General features: G+C 39.6%; 1 protein-coding gene across 5 annotated transcripts in view; it reads right to left on the bottom strand.

Annotated features, from left to right (window-relative positions):
* Positions 1-415: 415 nt before the first annotated feature.
* mast2 (microtubule associated serine/threonine kinase 2) overlaps positions 416-17364 on the bottom strand; it is a 139825-nt gene continuing 122876 nt past the window's right edge. For all 5 annotated transcript variants that reach the window (XM_084128185.1, XM_084128186.1, XM_084128187.1 and 2 more), the window contains 19 exons: positions 15778-15879; positions 13959-14091; positions 13564-13634; positions 13364-13473; positions 13023-13231; positions 12771-12909; positions 12302-12434; positions 12035-12200; positions 11666-11767; positions 11337-11459; positions 11087-11196; positions 10406-10560; positions 10029-10321; positions 9564-9773; positions 6539-6765; positions 6328-6450; positions 6103-6239; positions 5808-5992; positions 416-5609 (listed from right to left, as the gene is read on the bottom strand). In XM_084128185.1, coding sequence (XP_083984311.1) covers positions 3652-5609; positions 5808-5992; positions 6103-6239; positions 6328-6450; positions 6539-6765; positions 9564-9773; positions 10029-10321; positions 10406-10560; positions 11087-11196; positions 11337-11459; positions 11666-11767; positions 12035-12200; positions 12302-12434; positions 12771-12909; positions 13023-13231; positions 13364-13473; positions 13564-13634; positions 13959-14091; positions 15778-15879 — 4686 coding nt within the window. In that variant the 3' untranslated portion in view covers positions 416-3651. The remainder of the gene's footprint in view (positions 5610-5807; positions 5993-6102; positions 6240-6327; positions 6451-6538; positions 6766-9563; positions 9774-10028; positions 10322-10405; positions 10561-11086; positions 11197-11336; positions 11460-11665; positions 11768-12034; positions 12201-12301; positions 12435-12770; positions 12910-13022; positions 13232-13363; positions 13474-13563; positions 13635-13958; positions 14092-15777; positions 15880-17364) is intronic.

Raw genomic sequence — 17364 nt, 5'->3', positions numbered from 1 at the left:
ACTGGAACTGTAACCTGTTGCAATGTGTTTGAGTGGCCTGACATTAAATCAGTTTGTCTACGCAATGGAGGACGGGAGTGTTTTAAAAACTTGTTTGAAAACACCCATTATTTTTTGCAATTCTATTTTGTGCTAACAGTTAGTTATGCTCAGTTAGGCTCATTTAACAAGCATGAAAACATTGTTTAAACCCTTTCCAATAAACATCTGTAAAACTTATGTGGATTTTACAAATGTATCTTTAAAAACCTGAAAAAGGGATGTTTCTTTTTTTTTTCCTGAGTTTATATACTGTAAACAAAAAGCTGTTGCATGCAACACTATACATTTGCTGTTAATTGCAACATCCGTTAGGCAAATCCATTTGCATCAACCTAATGCTCTAGTCAGTGAATAAATGCAAACCACATGTGAGTTACTTAAAAAAGCTTTATTATTCATAAGGTAGGATTAACAACAAACATGCGTCTTACCACAATAGAAAATTGTAAGATATTGCACTGGTTTAACTGTAGAAGTTTTTTTCTTTGCCCATTTCTTTTCACTTGTGTCTGTACAAGCACACTGTCTCATTTAGTCTTGGACAAAGCAAGACGGACACATGGACAGTGCCCTAAATCCATACCACTATATCACCATAATTGAGTGTCAAGTCTTAAAATACAAATAATATTTAGTCATCGTCCCATTCATCTATGCGTCATGTCTAAGGCAATGGCCATTGCACACCAAATAACTTCTTTTCATATTAAAGACACTCAGAACACTAGACTTAAAAATATTTACATTAAAGTGAACCATCTCATCTGTGCTGCCATTTGGGTCAAACACAAAGACACACAGACATAAGGAGAGGGCAGTGGTTGGACATGGAGTCTATATGGTTAGATGCAAGTCGTGTGTGTATGTGTGCTCCAAAGGTTTTCGTTCATATAGAGCCAAGCTATACCACAGGTGAGAGGTGGCGGGTGAATTTGCTCTAGACGGTGTGTGAGATTACATTTCACTAGCGCGTGCATGGTGGTATGTGGCTGCGGGACATTGATGGATGACCACCACAGGCATTCTGATGCCTGACTTTACCTCAACAAATAGCCCAACCATCATCATTATCCACATCACGTACACGAGAAGGCAGTTAGCGCTCTTTCACAGCCCTCGGCAGCTCAGAGATGAATTTAACGCATTTTCACACGAGAAAATTACAATGCTTTCCTTTTTTGTGAAAAGCACATATATAATGTAAAGCAGGTCATCAGAAACTACATGTAAAAAAATAAGATACTAGGAGTGAATGCAACAGTTACTTAATGTCTTCACACCCTGTAAAATCTCAAACGCAGTGCAGCCAGAAAGGAAATCACTAGTGGTCTGCTATCATCTAAGCAACGAAACGTGCCTGAGCACTTGCGCTATACGACACATTATGTAGACATAATACGCTAGTGTGCCATTTACAAATGTTCTCTCAAGGTTTAACACATGTAAACATTTAAGGGCAGTTTCTCTAAGCCCAACACATTTAGTTTAAATGGAGATTCAAGTTCTCTGGGTATGAGAATGTAACTTTGGAGTAGGATTGAGTTGTAATTCATCTCTTGTGGACAATGTTAAGGCCTTGGTCTTTTTTTAATAACAGTGTATTCATGCCTTGGCCACTAGTGAGTAAGATCGATCAGTGTTATCTAGACGCAACAGGGCAAACACAGTATTAAACCTGACTGCCCACAGATGCATTTCCAACTTGATCCAAATGCCATTCTCGCTACAAGTGCATTTTTGTCACTGATCATGGTGCCCAGGTTAATTAGGTTCATCAGGAATTAAGCTTCAGGCAGCAATGCGATCAACAGCTCCATTCCCTAAAGAAGCATAAATGTGCAAGACATCCATTCACATTTTATATGGACAAAACATGAATAAGGTTATAGTGTAACTGTACTGTACATACCATCATCACGTGACTTCAAATCACAATCAGTCATAAAGTCTAACCAAAAAAAACACATCACTTTAATTTTCCATATGGGCAGGGACAAAGTAGCACAGTAGATGTTGGAAATAGCCTAACTTTTGGAACTGACTTTCTGAGCAACGAGACCCCTTTTATATTAGTGGCAAGTGTTGAACTTTAAACGTTATGCATAAATATTGAGTGGTAAACTGAGCAGAAACACAATACAGATGATTGGTTTCGATTAGAAATGCAAAATGTGATAAAAACAATTATAGTTCCACAGGTTAAGCTTTGAATACAATATGGTGTTAACACATTGTAATGTCAAGATAATATGAAAGCGTACCACAGTCTCATTCACTGGTCAAACCCCTCAAGACCCCAATTGAGTCTGGGATCTAACTGGATACTGTATTTATTGGTTTTCATATTAATTACACACAAAATAAAAAGGGTTTGTGCAAATACATCTTTGCCTGGTATATTTCAAAGAGCCGAGTCAGACAGAGCTGATATGGCAAAGACAGGACACCAATTAAAAACAAACTCCCATTGTTTAGGGCATAAAACTAACAAAGAACAGACTTTTTTAAAATATACATTATATAAGAACCCACACTCAAACATGCTCTATACATAGACACAGACACAGACACACACAGACACACACACACACACACTCTTTACAAGTCTGAAAGGAAAGGAAAAAACGGGGAAAAAATTAGGCAAACAAATATACAGAGACAGCAAATTGGTCCAAATATTAAAATGAGAGAAAATAAAATGGTCCGCTTGGAATTTTGAACAAAGACTAAACCAAAAAAGATCTAAACATAATGATGTGCAAGTTACTTGCTCTTGCAGTAATGTCTTTAGCTACGATATTATGTAGCTTTATTGGGATGTGAATGATGGCCAAAAATCACATGATTCATTACACATAGTAATTCTAAATAATTACAAATAACATCTTTAATTCTGATAAGAAACAGAGTAACATGTAAAGATGCAATTCATGCCATTAATGACCATCATTCTTCCACAATGTACATCCAAATTTCAGTTACCATGTACAACATTAATGATGGCGGTGCCATGGGAAAATCTCAGGTCGATTTTCATAGACATACATCTCACAGCTGTTTGACACAACTGAAAAATGAAATGAGTGAGAAAGATGTGAGAAACCTGGTGTGTTTGTAAAAATTGCTTGGGATACGCTACTCTTATTGCTGCTATGTGTCTTCCTTCAAAGATGAACAGGCAGAAATAAATACAAGTGTAATGTTGAGGTGTTGCTTTAAGGCACAACTATAACTACTACAACAGAAGATTCTTAAAGTAATATAAAGATAATATGAAGAGGTAATACACTGTAAGTGGATAGGGTTTCTGGTTCTCAGGGTGCAGAACCACACATTTTTCCAAGTTTTCTATCTGCTGAGAAAAATACTTAAAAAGGAGGAACAAGAAAAGCAAAACAATTACACAACCTCACAATTATTTTGTGAATGGCAGAGCATAAAAGCTTTTGGGCTCATCTGTAAACACCTCTATCTCTTCTTCTGTCTTATCTTTCCAGAATCTTTTCACAGGGATACTGACATTAAACAGGACAACTACTTTGTGTTAAAATGTCTGTTAATAGGCAAGTTAAATTAAAGCTGGAGAAAATGGGTCTTTATGCAAGGCTGCTACGTTGTCTTGTTAGATTTATCTCGTGAAGTAGTGGAATTGGGCTTTGCCTGGGCCCGTGATTGTGCTTCAGACCTAGGCCTTGGTGTGGTGCCACTTTGTGAAGTCCCTGGTCTTTCCTGATTCTCTTCCCCAGCTTGGGAGTTTGGAGGAGCTGGCCTTTTTGAAGTCTCTTGGACCTCTAAAGACCTCTGAGAAGTTGAGGCTGGCTCAGATTTAGATAATGTTTGTTTAGAGGGAGATTCAGTCAGCCTTGAAGACTGGGAGCCAGAAGCAGCAGAGGGACTCGAGCGGTCAGGAGAATCAGGACGCTCCAGACGACATTCTTTTATCTTTGGGTGGTTGGCATCTACCTGGGGACGCTGGTCCTTTGTCCGCTCTGAGGCCTCTTTAGTACCTGCGATGTTGAGCTTGACAGGGCCAAGTACACTCTTAGCAACAGTGGCCAGTTGAGACACAACTTTGTCCATTCCGCTCTCAGAGGCAGTGGATGCAGAGGCGGTAGCAGCAGCAGTGGCTGCAGCCTGTCTGCGGTTGTCGGCCTCCTTCATCTCCTTAGTGATGCCTCCGGTTGGTGTGGTAGCAACAGGGGTATCCCAGGCTACTACAGAAGCAGTGCTAGAATCCATTCTACCATTGGTTTTGGACCTGGGCTCAGAAGTTTTGAAGGTCCTCCGGGGATCCAATGGAGGTGTGGTAGGTTTGACAAAGGGGTCTTTGCTGACAGAGGTAAAGGCGCTGCCGTGGGTGGAAAAGGTGCTGGACAGAGGGCTGGGTTGAAGTGGAGAAGGCCTAAGACTACAGTCCTGTACCTTTGACTCTTTCTTTATCGAGTCATCCGCTAGCGTTGAATTGGAGTCTTGGGCCATAGTAGAGGTTGTGGGATTCTGTTCTGGGGGCTTGGCTGCAGCTTGCATTGGCGGTGAGGTTGAAGTTTGTGTCTGAGATTGAGTTGTACTTTGGCTTTGTATCTGTAGTCCTTGACCAGGCTGAGGTGAGCCTGGTGGTGCAACTGTTGAGGGCATCAGTCCCAGTGTTGGTGGAGCTGCTGGTCCAATCCTGATGGTATGGGGAGAGGCCATTACAGTAGTAGGCCTCAAGATATGGCTAGGAGGAACGTAGCTTGTCCTGCGTCCATCTTGGCTGTCTTCTGACCCTTCGTCTGTCTCATCCTCCGAGGAATCCACCTCGTGGATGGCATCTTGCTTTTGAAGAGACTCGCGGCGCTCAGCACGATCCTGGCGTATGGCAGACAGCTTGTCTTTCAGTTTACTCTTCCCAGGAACAAGTCCCAGAGTTCCAGTTCCAGATTCAGGACCTTCTTGCCGACCCAGTTTTCGAACTGAACTCTTCTGCAGGCTGCCCTTTTCTGCAGGAGACACTCTTCCTCCCATTAGAGTCTCACTGGCTGATTCCTGCAGGCTCTGTAGACTAGGGTCTCGCTGTAGCATCTCCTTTTTAAACTCTGAATGTGAAGTATCAAGACTGTGTTTGCGGCTGGCCCCAACTGGCAGTTTTTTATCAGCAGCAGAGGAAGGAGAAGGTGAAGAGGATGAAGAAGAAAGAGAAGCTGCAAGTTTCTCAGCCGACTGGACACGTTTGAGTAGAGGAGAGCGAGGTGGATCCGCACTCTTAGGGCGGGATATCTGTCTTACTAAGGGAGGTGAAGAGTGGAGTTTGACAGGGAAAGACTGGCCAATTGAAGAAGTGAGAAGTGCGTGGCTTGGAAGAGGTGAAGGAGAACGCTGGGGGGAGGTGTTCTGAGGGGTGGGCGACGGTGTACGAGCCAGAGGGGATAAGGGGATGTTGCCTGCGGACTTCCGGCGGGGGGAGCGGTACTGGCGCTGCAGTTTGGGGGCTAGACCATGCAAAGAGCTCGGTCTGATCTGACCAGAACTGGCAGGAGAGTTTGGCACACTGGAGCTGGGTGAGCTACTTTGGGATGAGTTCCCACCAACTGCATTAGAGAAAGAGAGGGTTAAGGTTACAGATTAACTATTAACAAAACATTTATGGAGATGAATGGAATTATTTTAGAAATTATATTGATGACGCCATGGGGAACTAATACACAATATTTTAAGATGCTGCAATGTAAAATTGAATACTGTTTGCTATCTTCATTACTGTATGTAAATAAAGATAAAGGCTTTACCTGAGTGGGCAGAGTCAGGTGTGGAACGACAGCCTTGTGTGGGTGAACGAGGGGACATGTGAGTGGGAGACCCCGGGACACTGTCGCCAGATGAGACCGATCGGTTCAGAGAGGACAAGCTGCGACTGGTGTGGAGAAGAGTAGCCTGCTTGGTGATCTTACGGAACAGGGAGTTTTTCTTCTTACTGTAATGGATAACCATATGCAAACCATAAATGGGACAGTAAATGAAAGCCTGAGGAATTGAAATCAGAGGGACACAAGTATTTGGAGGATGGTAAATGTTATACATCACCTGTCTTGTCCTTCTCTGGTTTTCGTTCTTTTGTTGCGGCGGGCCATTTTGGACTTGTAGCTGGTTTTGCGTGCAGGGCCAACCTTAATAGATGTATTCTCAAAAGGCGTAGCAGAGATGGACACCTTATTACCACTCTGCAAAAAAAAAAAATATATATACATATTCTTAATACCAATAAATTCAAAAGCAACAAGGCTCATCAGATTATGGCTGCCAATGTACCTTGAGAATGAGCTCTACAACTTCTGTGTGCACAAGTCCATGGACAGGCTCTCCATTAACATATGTAATAAGATCTCCCTCTCTCAGTCCAGCCTCATGAGCAGGTCCTCCATCCTCCACGTGCTGCAAAGCAATATGTTAGAGAACTCAAAACCACAAATTGGTGCGATCTAACTCCATCATGGAGAATAATTGTAACTGCCGTACTCACCCAGACCATGTGGTGCACAGTATAAATGTCTGTGTCTCCCATGTAAACCCTGATGGCACGCAGGGTAAAACCATATTTCTTGCCGGCTCTGTGAATGACTATGGCGGGTTTAACACTGCAGACAGCTGGGGACAGGTCTCGGCTGGGAGAGGAGTCACGTGACGAGGGGTTGGACGAAAGAGAATGAGGGGACATGGGACTGGCAAGAGGAGAGGCACCATGGTGATCTGAAAGAGAAGAAAAAATAATTTGAACATCAGTTAAAGTGTGATAGCCACACACATTTCTTCTAAATGATAGGAGACAGCCAATCCAATCAAGAGACTGTGATTTTGACTAGTAGGACATGTTACATGTTAGTGTAAGCAAAAGGTTGCCAGCCTATCATCATATATCATCATGTTTGTTCTAGGGCTGTCGATTTAATGTGCTAATTTAATTAATTTGTTATGGGAAAAATAACATGCTAATATTATTAATGCATTTAACGCACCTGCCCTGCATAGTTCACCTTACATTTTTATACAGTTGATTGTTGACGAACATGATGCAGGGCAACAACTCACAGTGTGATGTAGCCTATAGAATGCAGTTAATGCCCCTAAAATTCAAGATATCAGGGCAAAAATACCCCTGTATAAGTTTTGTCTCATATTTATATCATGGTATAGTTCAGCAATATCACACAAGTGCTGTTTTTGTCACGAATAGCACGAGTGCAAATGTGATATTGATTTTATACACCAGTTCAATAAATATTTAATATTGTGTTATATTTTAGACACAATATTGTTTAGACACAATATTGTCTGCTTTTGCTCAATTTTGCCAACAAAATATTACCTATAAAGCCAGAGCAGAACTGTTGTGCGTCCTTGAGCAAAACACAGAATTGTTTTGTTTCCGAATTACGTTTTAAGCGAATCAATCGGGTAAACCAATGATTTCAATGGCCCATTCATATAAAAGCCATTTACTTAATTCCTGAATGAATCAGCCATTTGAACGAATCGAATGAATGACTCAATGACTTACTCATTTAGACATTTACCGCAACATACTGGCAGTTTTAGTTTCTTTAGAGTATAATTTCACTAAAATGTGTTTTTTTTCATACTTCCATATTAATAAAAACCCATTAAAGAAAATTATGTCATCACTCACTCTTATGTCCGTTGAAGCCTAAAAGTTTATGTGTAATAAATTCTATGTTGAATCAAATAAAATATTTTTTTATTTTTTTTATCTACTGTTTGTAATGTCTATTTGATGCTTTTCTCATTTAACACAATAATGGCTTTATCTTTTGGAGGTAATTTCTCAGTCAAATTTGATCTGCGGTTAGTTTGCAATTATTACCAGGGGGGGGGATTTTAATATGTTTTAATATGCAAATTACACATTTCTAAGCGCTTTATTATACAGAAATTTGCTGTTGTTGCTAAAACAACACGCTCGCCAGATTGTTTATCTAAATAGCCCTATGTTGTTATAAATGACTGTTTACCAGGTATGCGGCGCATCCCATGCAACAAGAGATTAACACCAGGGCTCCAGACTAACTTTTCCACTGGTTGCACTGGTGCTACCAACTTTCTCAGTTGGTCGCACCAGCTTATGATTTGGTCGCACCTTTTTTTTTTTTGCTACATGCATGCTGATGAATAGTGGTCTTAATTTGCGTACCCTAGTTTTGCAGTGATGTAAAAAGCCTGACAGTGACACAAGACCTCATGTTAGCAAAAAGTTTTAATCTTTTAACTCTCAAAAAAAAAAACTATTAAAAAACATGTATGTTCTTTAATGTTTGATTATAATTTTACTGTCTTCACATAGGGACGGGAATTGATAAGATTTTATCAATAATAATGCCACTGACGATTCTGATTATCAATCCGATTCTTTAACGATTCTCTTATCGATTCTTGGTAGCACTGCATGTGTGGAAAAATGTAGTCTTGCTTTTCAAAAAAATAAACAAGTGGTTTTATTTATTTTAAAGCTTAAGCTTGAGTAAGCAAACTGTACTTTTTATGTAATTTATGTAATAAATAGAACCTTATTGTAAAGTGTTACTGATTAGTAGTTATACACCGATTCAGACGTCTCCTGAGTTCACTGTTGGAAAAATCAGTTGTTTTAACCATTCATTAAAATTAATCGGTTCAAAGGAGTCATTAGTTCGCGAATTGGACGTGTCATGCGCGTTGTGTGATTATCTCAGCAGTTAGGACATGGACATCCAAGATTTCTGTCAACACAGAAAACATTTCATCGCTGGATAGTTTTTTTTCGTTTAATTAAAGTGTTGTTTTATGTCAGCTGAATGTCCGGAACGCTTTTCAGAGAAGATAAGGCAACTTATTTAGCACAATTCACACCAGCGGTAATTCAGGAAAAAAATCACTGAATGCTCCACATGAAACTTTGGTCTTCCGACCTTTTACCACCGTGTCGATTTATTTTGATTAATATGCGCGAGGGAGAGAAAGAAAGACAGCGCTTAGTTTGGAGACGGTGAAGTCTTGTTTACAAGCGCGGCAGTTCATCTACATTACTCACCGATCAAATAAGACTTTGGCGGGACAAAAATTAACTTTGGCGGGCGCTAAAACAAGTTCAATGCAGGAAAATGCATGCGTTAGTTTACATGAGACTCGCACGGTAGCCAGGCATCTCATCCAATGGCGAGCTCAGTTGACGCTGTGTGCTTCAAGATTCTGACGCAAGTGCTAAGATTCCGATTGGCCAAGAGAAATGTCAATTATAAGAATTATCCAATAATGTTTCGCAATTCTAGCCTGCAATGCATGTTACCCCCCCTCTCCGGTTCTACGTGATTCACGTAAATGACCCAATTGACCAAGAAAACTGCGATTGTCGCCGAAAAGCGACAAGTTTGCAGGTGTGATTACGAAAATTATGAATAGCTTGACAGCCCTAGTTTGTTCAAGGACCAACAAAAGATATTGATCTAGAGACGTCATGCATGGCAAAATCATGATGATCAATCATATGCACTTACCAGCAGGAATCATTAGTGAGAGGGTAGTTGCTGAGGCTGATTTGATGACTTTGTTAAGAGGTCGTGATGCGTGTTTCTCTGTATCTCCTGATAGCAATCTGTGGCGAGCTCTTCGAGCCGCCAAATCACTGATGGCTTTAGGAGTGGAGTTTTCAGAACTTTCAGCACTGTAGCGAGAAGCTCGATCCAACACATCAGCAGAACTACCAGCTGAAATCACACGCATGCACATAAATTAAAAATAAGAGATGTCAGAGATATGTATATAGAAAATGGCAAACTATCAGAATGATTGAATATGGTGTTACATGAAATCATAAACCCCAGTCATTTTTTGCACCTTTTTATGAGACATTTTTACGCCTCATTAAATCTTTGACTTGTCTTGAAAATCTTTTGATTTTTTTTTTTTTTTTTTGCTAAAGCTAGAACAGATACTCCCCAGAGTAATTCATAAAGACTGACGTGTGACAGTGGATTGGCTGATCTGTCTGGAAGTGGAGCCTGGTGTGGTGGGCGATTCATCCAGCCTGAGCTCTCTCTCCACAGGGAGCTCTGGAATGGCCTGAGGCAGATCTTCCACACGAGGGCCCCTCACAGGGGTCTTCCTGCCCCCCACACCGCCATCCTCTTCACTGGAAATGGCGAATCGAGGCATTTCGATGATGGCTGAGCAGCAGCGGCGACGTACCGTCAGAGGTGGGCTGGAATCACTCTCAGTGTGAGACGACTCGGAAACAGAGAGACGCTTCCTTAAGCTGCATAAACATGTTTATGACACAATGTTGGACAAATAGTTTTTGTTATTTATTCATCAGATTGATTTGAGGTGTTTCACTCACATCTCGGGCGAGCCAACCAGCCAGCTCCGGTCTCTAGACTTTAGGCCACTGAGACTGTCGATCCGTTCTCCTCCTTCTTCACTCAGACTGCGCTTAGTGGGAGGAGGGGTGCGCTTCTCCTCATGCAAGGAAAGACGCTCCATACTACTATATACCTGAGAGAGGGAGATCGATGGGGAGAGATGAAGACAGATGAAGTTAAAAAAGGAAGAAGAGAGAGAAACAGAAGCATCACTGAACTTTGAAAACAGTATAAACTGTTTAAGGCATTAGGCTGAACTTATAATTAAGCAGAACAGATATCAACACTAGGTTATGATTACACAAGCCATAAGTTGTTGTATAGCAGATACAAAAACTGTAAACTGTGCTGGCAACCACAAACAGTCTACAGATAATAAAGGTAATAAAGAATTTTAGTTGTCCTCTACAGGTTATTATTCAGGAAGTGACTGAAATGGCGCCCCTATCACAGTACTAAAATGGTTTGAAGTGCAAAATTATGTTTATTTCCCTTCTGTCCCATTTTTCTTTATTTTCATATGCCCTATATTCCACCCTGCTTTGAAAGTACCTTACTTAGCAGAATAATTGTTTATTTTGATTATTATTAATGAATAAACTATTAATTGAACATCTTATATCATTTTGTAAAGAGTGCTAGCATGTGTTACTTCACACCTTGCTAAATCGTGGTGAACAGGAGGAGAACTGACGGATCTCCAGATGGTCATCATCATTAGTGTCATCCTCTTCCTCCGAGTCTACATGATGATACCGATCTGAGCGTGCTAGAGGGTTGAAGAAAGAGATATCAGATTGTGTTTTAGAGAACATAAGCCCATGTGGTGTGTGCTGTGCTGCAGGTATGGAAGAGAGTAAAGTATCTTGTTATAAATTTCAGTCCATTCCCTACTGCCTGAAGACGTACTGTCAAAGTAGCTAGTGTCATCCTCCGACTCCAGCTGAGGAATGAACTCAGCCTTCTGCCTCAGGAGACTGTTCCAGTCCAGATCAGTAAAAAAGCGGTGCTGTTTCACCTCAAACGCACTCCCTGTGAGACAGAGAGAGAGAAGATCTCTTCAAATATTTCTCAGAGAACAGAGATGTGGGATTCTTCTCAAAATTTTCTGCTCAGGTTCATTCATACACTATTAATCTCAGCACATCAGTCAAGTCACTCCTGTAAGACTAAACCAGGGAATAGATCAAGGAGAAGTCAGTCTGTGCAAGTAAGTGTGAATTTGTGCGCTAGAACACCTGTCCCCAGACGCTCCAGAGGGTTTTGTCGCAGTAGTTTGGAGATGAGATCTTGAGCCTCAGGAGGCAAAGCTTCATCACCTTCTGGCCAGATTATCTCATCTGTTGAATCAAACATACAGAAATCGTCAACAACACAATTAGGTTCACAGGTCAGATTTCAAATAAAACAGACTGATTTAAGGAGTGCATGAAGTTTTATTTTTCAAAATTAACTATTGGCTGACTAGAGAAAAGTACGATTAAAACTGATAATTGATATCACATGCCATACCAGTCAAAAGTTTGGAAACTCACGACTGTATAATAAATGTAATGTTTCTCATGATTAAATATTTTTTTGAACTTTCTTCTAGATACGACACTAACCACTGATGACTTGTCCAAACAGTTCCTCGGGTGTATCTCCAAAGAAGGGAGCACAGCCCACAAGAAACTCGTACAAGATGACACCCATAGCCCACCAGTCCACTGGTTTACCATAGCCCTGCCTCAGAATGACCTCAGGAGCAATGTATTCAGGAGTACCACACACCTGAGAAAGAAAGATCTTTGAGAACTGCCGTTCCTTTTATATATATATAAATAAAAAACAGAAACAACGCAACAAATTACAGTCCCAGAGGACACTTGTACCTGTTTGTCAAGGAATTCACGGGCATCTTTTTCAATGTGGCCCTCATATAGATTGGTTGTTAAACTCATTAAACCAATTTTGGACAGGCCGAAGTCAGTCAGTTTGACGTGTCCCATTGAAGTAATCAGGAGACTGTAGAAAAACAGGATTTTTTTTTATTCTGACATCAATGAATGTGAAAGTCCATCCATCCATCTAAAACAAATGCTGTCTAAACCAAAGCCAATTGATCTGTTACAGCCTAAGAAAGCAAGCATGCTAAACAAACATGTTTTTATATATATTATATAGAGTTAGATGGAATCTAAAGAATAAAAACAACCCTGAAGGAGGTCTTTGACTGAATCAAAGTGATACCTAAAGATTTGCAACCTTCAATAGTGCATGAGATGTTTAATTTTTTTCCCAATTAAATTAAGAATAGAAAGTCAACTACTAACAGGGTGGTTTGGTGTTGCATTTTCTTACTTGTCAGGTTTGAGGTCTCTGTGCACAATGCCATAGTTGTGAAGGTATTCCAGTGCTAGAACGGTCTCAGCAAAGTACATACGTGCCATGTCCACAGGCAGAGCTCCAATGTGCTTCAGCAAAGTGGCACAGTCCCCACCTGTAGACACACAAACAGTTTCAACTACAGCATCACTCTGGGGTGTATCCCATATTTAAGTCATCCATGAACATAGTCACCCTCCACAAAGATGTTGTATGATTATTTCTCACCCTCCACATACTCCATAACCATGCAAAGATGTCTCCTTGTCTCAAAGGAGCAGAACATGCTGACAACAAAAGGGTTCTCTGCAAATGTTAGGATGTCTCTTTCCACAAAGGCCTGCTGGATCTGGTTTCTCAGGATCAGGTTCTGCTTGTTGATCTTCTTCATGGCAAATCGCTGACGGGTCTCCTTATGCCTCACCAAAAACACAGCCCTGAGTGGAGAGAGGCATGCATCACTTCAAACTGCCTCCTTATCCTATGACTATTAAAGAGATGACATTCTAAAAGTGTCACACCTTAGCATTTATAATCATTTCTGTAGCTGTGAAATTCAACTGTCTTACCCATAGGCTCCATTACTGATGAGTTTAATGGTCTCAAAGTCTTCCTCACGAGGAGTTTTAGTTTTGGACTGAGGCTGAAGCTGGTGTGGCTGTACGGTGGCTCCTCGACTCTGCATATAAACACAAGCATTTGGTCTTAGTTGAATGCTAGTATACTGAGTCGATAGAGTTATTGAAGACATTTCTATTCGATTACTCACATCTGTGGAATCTGTCTCTGTCTCTGGGGTTTCAGGGTTACCACTGTCATAGCTACTCAGCTGGGCCATTTCTAGAGAGCGAGAGTGAAAAGAGGGAATGAAAGGGAAAAGGTGTCATTGAAAAACAACACAAATGTTATTGTAGCTCCTGATAAAAGACTGCAAAACCAATAACATCAGATTTGCTTCATACAGTCCCCAAAAAGCATTTGAACACTTACGCCACACTTAACAATATATGAATGACAATGCATTAGATAATAAATTATCATTTGTTTCAGAAGATGTTACAATACAAAAAAAAAAAGGGGTGTGGGGGGGGGGGATCTCATAACATTTTTAAGTGTAGCTTAGTGTTCAAATGCTTTTAGGGTGACTGTATGTAGCATTCTTACCCTCAAGGGGGTCCCTGGTGAGGCCCAGCTGGCTGATGATGTACCGAGGGATGTCAGACTTGATGCCTTGACCTTCTTTAGCATGACCTTCAGCAGCCTCTAACAGGTGGTAGAACTCCTCTGGGTTAAACTCCTAAGCACATACACAGGGAGAAATATGATCACATAATATGAACATTAAAATCTGACAAAAACTAAGTCCCACTCAATCCTCAATCATTATATTTATTCTAGAGATCTGGAGTAGATCGAATATCCAATACTTCAGGACAAACATTTCAAATGATGATGAACTTAATACTGTAATAACACTGTATTTATTATTTATTAATAACAGTCAAATATCTATAAATCACCATATACATAACTCTTTTTTTCTTCATAAACATTTCGGACAAAAATGTCTTCTTATTCAGGGATATTCACACAAAAAGATGAAACAATGTTACATGTACAGTATGTTAACAAACTATCATTTTAAAATTAAAGAATGAAAGGAAAATAAGAGCCAAATTAAGTGCCAAAATCAATCAATGTCAATTTATTTAAGGAACAGTATAGATATTGTGTGTATGTGTGTGCTTATTCAGGCAGGTTTGTCTCCAGGTGTCACACTGAGGTATTTGGATGCCTTGTGCACACATGAAGCAGAACAGGTTAACAGCTCATTTACTCTCTCAGCTGCTGGTCCTCCATCAGTGCTGAGCTGTACTGTATGTTGTCATACTACTGAATGCAGCAGATTACTCAAAATACACGTGACCACAATTTCTGGTAAGCTGCGCTTTTTTATTATTTCAATTCAATTATTGTGATTTGATTTAATATTGACTCATTTGGATAAATATTAGGTAGGCTACACAAGATGGGCATTCATTTTTCTCAAGAAAAAAACAACTCACCTAATGCTGTAAACATTCAGAGAGCCCTGTCAGCTGGCAGTATTATTTAAGGTAAAAAATAACACAAATTAAATATAATGCGTTTTTTTATTATAATAACAACTTTATTTAATGATATAAGTAAAAATATAATAAACATGCAATATAGTACACATATTTAGCAAAATACTCTCTATAGCTTTTTTCTAGCCAACTAACGTGCTATTAGCCTATATTATTATGGTCATTAAATGGCTTTCCTGAGGTAAATGTTATGTGACATAATTGTTCTCCAGCTGTTTTATTGACCCCTTTTTTTGATTGATTGGTCGATATTATATATGAGGAATATACATTTCGGTAAATTGTACTGTATCTTTCAACAGTGTTCATTCGTGTTTTAATGTTATTTACTATTAGCTACAGATGATCGGTTCACGTGACGCTAGGGATCTGTCGCGTCACATTTACAAGCGCCAAAACGGTATTTGTCTGAATTTCGTAATGAAAGTGACAGAATCTGAGAGCTGCGATTTGTTTTTTTATATCATAAGTAACCTGCTCTGTCTAGTCTGTTGGTCTCCGTGTCCTCTTTGCTTCGCGATTTTTCTGTGCGTGAGAAAATGGATGTGTGGCGTGAGAGCGTGTGAAAAGTGTCCAATTGCGTGTGTCTCACGGTGAATGCGTGAGAGTTGGCAGCTATGGTTTTATAATGCACTGAAGTCTGCCATGATTCTTTAAAACAAAACAATGAATCACACATCATTGTGCATTTTGAAGCTTTGCAGTTTGGTCTTTATTCCAAAAGTAAATTTTAATTAATTATACAGTACTGAGCATGTGCTTCATTAGTTATGGAAAAGCAGTTTGCTCTGAAGCCTTGCTAAAACTTCTCTCAAAGATTCCTGATTAGAATCCTTTCAAATATCAGTGCTTACCAAACACTCCAGCAGACGGGCGGGCCGGGCGATGACTATCATCAGTTTCTTTACCAGCTGGGTGACAAACGTCACCTCCCCACTTTCTGAACGCTCATGAGCCTAGCAATAGACAGAGAAGACAATAGTTTTGGAATAGCATACTAGCACACTATTCAGTTTGCAGCATGTGTACTGCATGACTGGAACACCTAGTAAATCTGTCAAAATGAGCAGTATACAAATTAGAGAACACAATGCAATGTTAAACTTGACCCTCCATTTCCACTGAGACAATTAAGCCAGAAGCGATATCAATCACTCAGTATTAGAATAAAAGATAGTTGAATGAAGTGTACAGAGAGTGCATAAAAAGTAAGAGCATAAAAGGAGCAGGAGAGTTCATCAATTGTGTAGGGAAGAGCTGTTTAGAGTCGATGGTTAAACAGTCGGCTGATGGTAATAGAGCAATCTCTGACAGACAGCACAGTCACCTCAGGGGATGTCTAATCAACCTCTGAATTATTTATACATGTAATGAAACCGCCAGTGAATCACATACACTCAGGATAATAAAGGGTCTTTGCACTGAGTAAACACACTATAGAGTGTCAGAAGTAACAGGAGTGAGAGCTGTAGGATGAGGGAGGGATTTGGTTTAGCACACCCTAAACTAGATGAAAGTAGATGCTGTATACTCAGCTATACATAAGGTCAATAGAAGATTCCCAGGATTCCTTTAGGGCCAGACGTCATGGTGACAGCCAGGTCATTAAGTGACCCTAACTTGAGATTGGCTCCTGTGGTTTTTAATGATGCAACCATGGGAGACTGAATGTTATAGACTGATCATTTAAAAATGTACAACTAGTCTGACCTTAAGACAAATGTCCAGTTGAATGAATAAAGCCTATTGCTGAGGACAAAGAAGAGAAGGCATTTGAAAAAATTCAGGTCAATAGTCCAAGACCACATAAAAAAAAAAAAAAAAGAGAAGATGAATCAATAAAACTGTTACTTTAACATCTTTCAATATGAACTGGGGATGCATGATGCATATGTATCATATCAGTTATGCGCCAATATTTAGTTGAAAAGTCACTATTGGTCCATATGAGATATTAGCAAATATTTAATTGTGCACACTTATTTCATCCTATTTTCGCATTTGGATTACCTCTGCTGTCATTTAGATAATACTGATAATTATTATTTGACATTATTAAATTTAACATATCACAAAATTAACATTTATTATATTCATATATTTATTTCTTATATACATGATTTCATACATTTTAAGTAGAATGTTGTGATGCCAAGCAAGAAACAATCTGGATTTTATTTTTAGTGCTTTCTTCATTTTATTTTTCTAAATACAAAATAGCATTAAATTTTAATTCTGGCCATAATATCAAAAATATTACTGTTGTGTTGATATCAGTCAGAATTTTAGGTAACACTTTATTTTACAGTGTCCTTGTTACATATTTTACATGTAAATTATGCATAATTACATCAGCAACTAATCATCAACCAAATCCTAATCCTACCCTAACTCTATAGTAAGTACATGTATTTAATTAATATTACTCAGTACTTATAAAC

This window comes from Abramis brama (assembly GCF_963993115.1).
Source record: "Abramis brama genome assembly, chromosome: 11".
Taxonomy (NCBI): domain Eukaryota; kingdom Metazoa; phylum Chordata; class Actinopteri; order Cypriniformes; family Leuciscidae; genus Abramis; species Abramis brama.
Note: the sequence above shows the minus strand (reverse complement) of the source record. Positions and strands in the feature narration are given on the sequence as shown.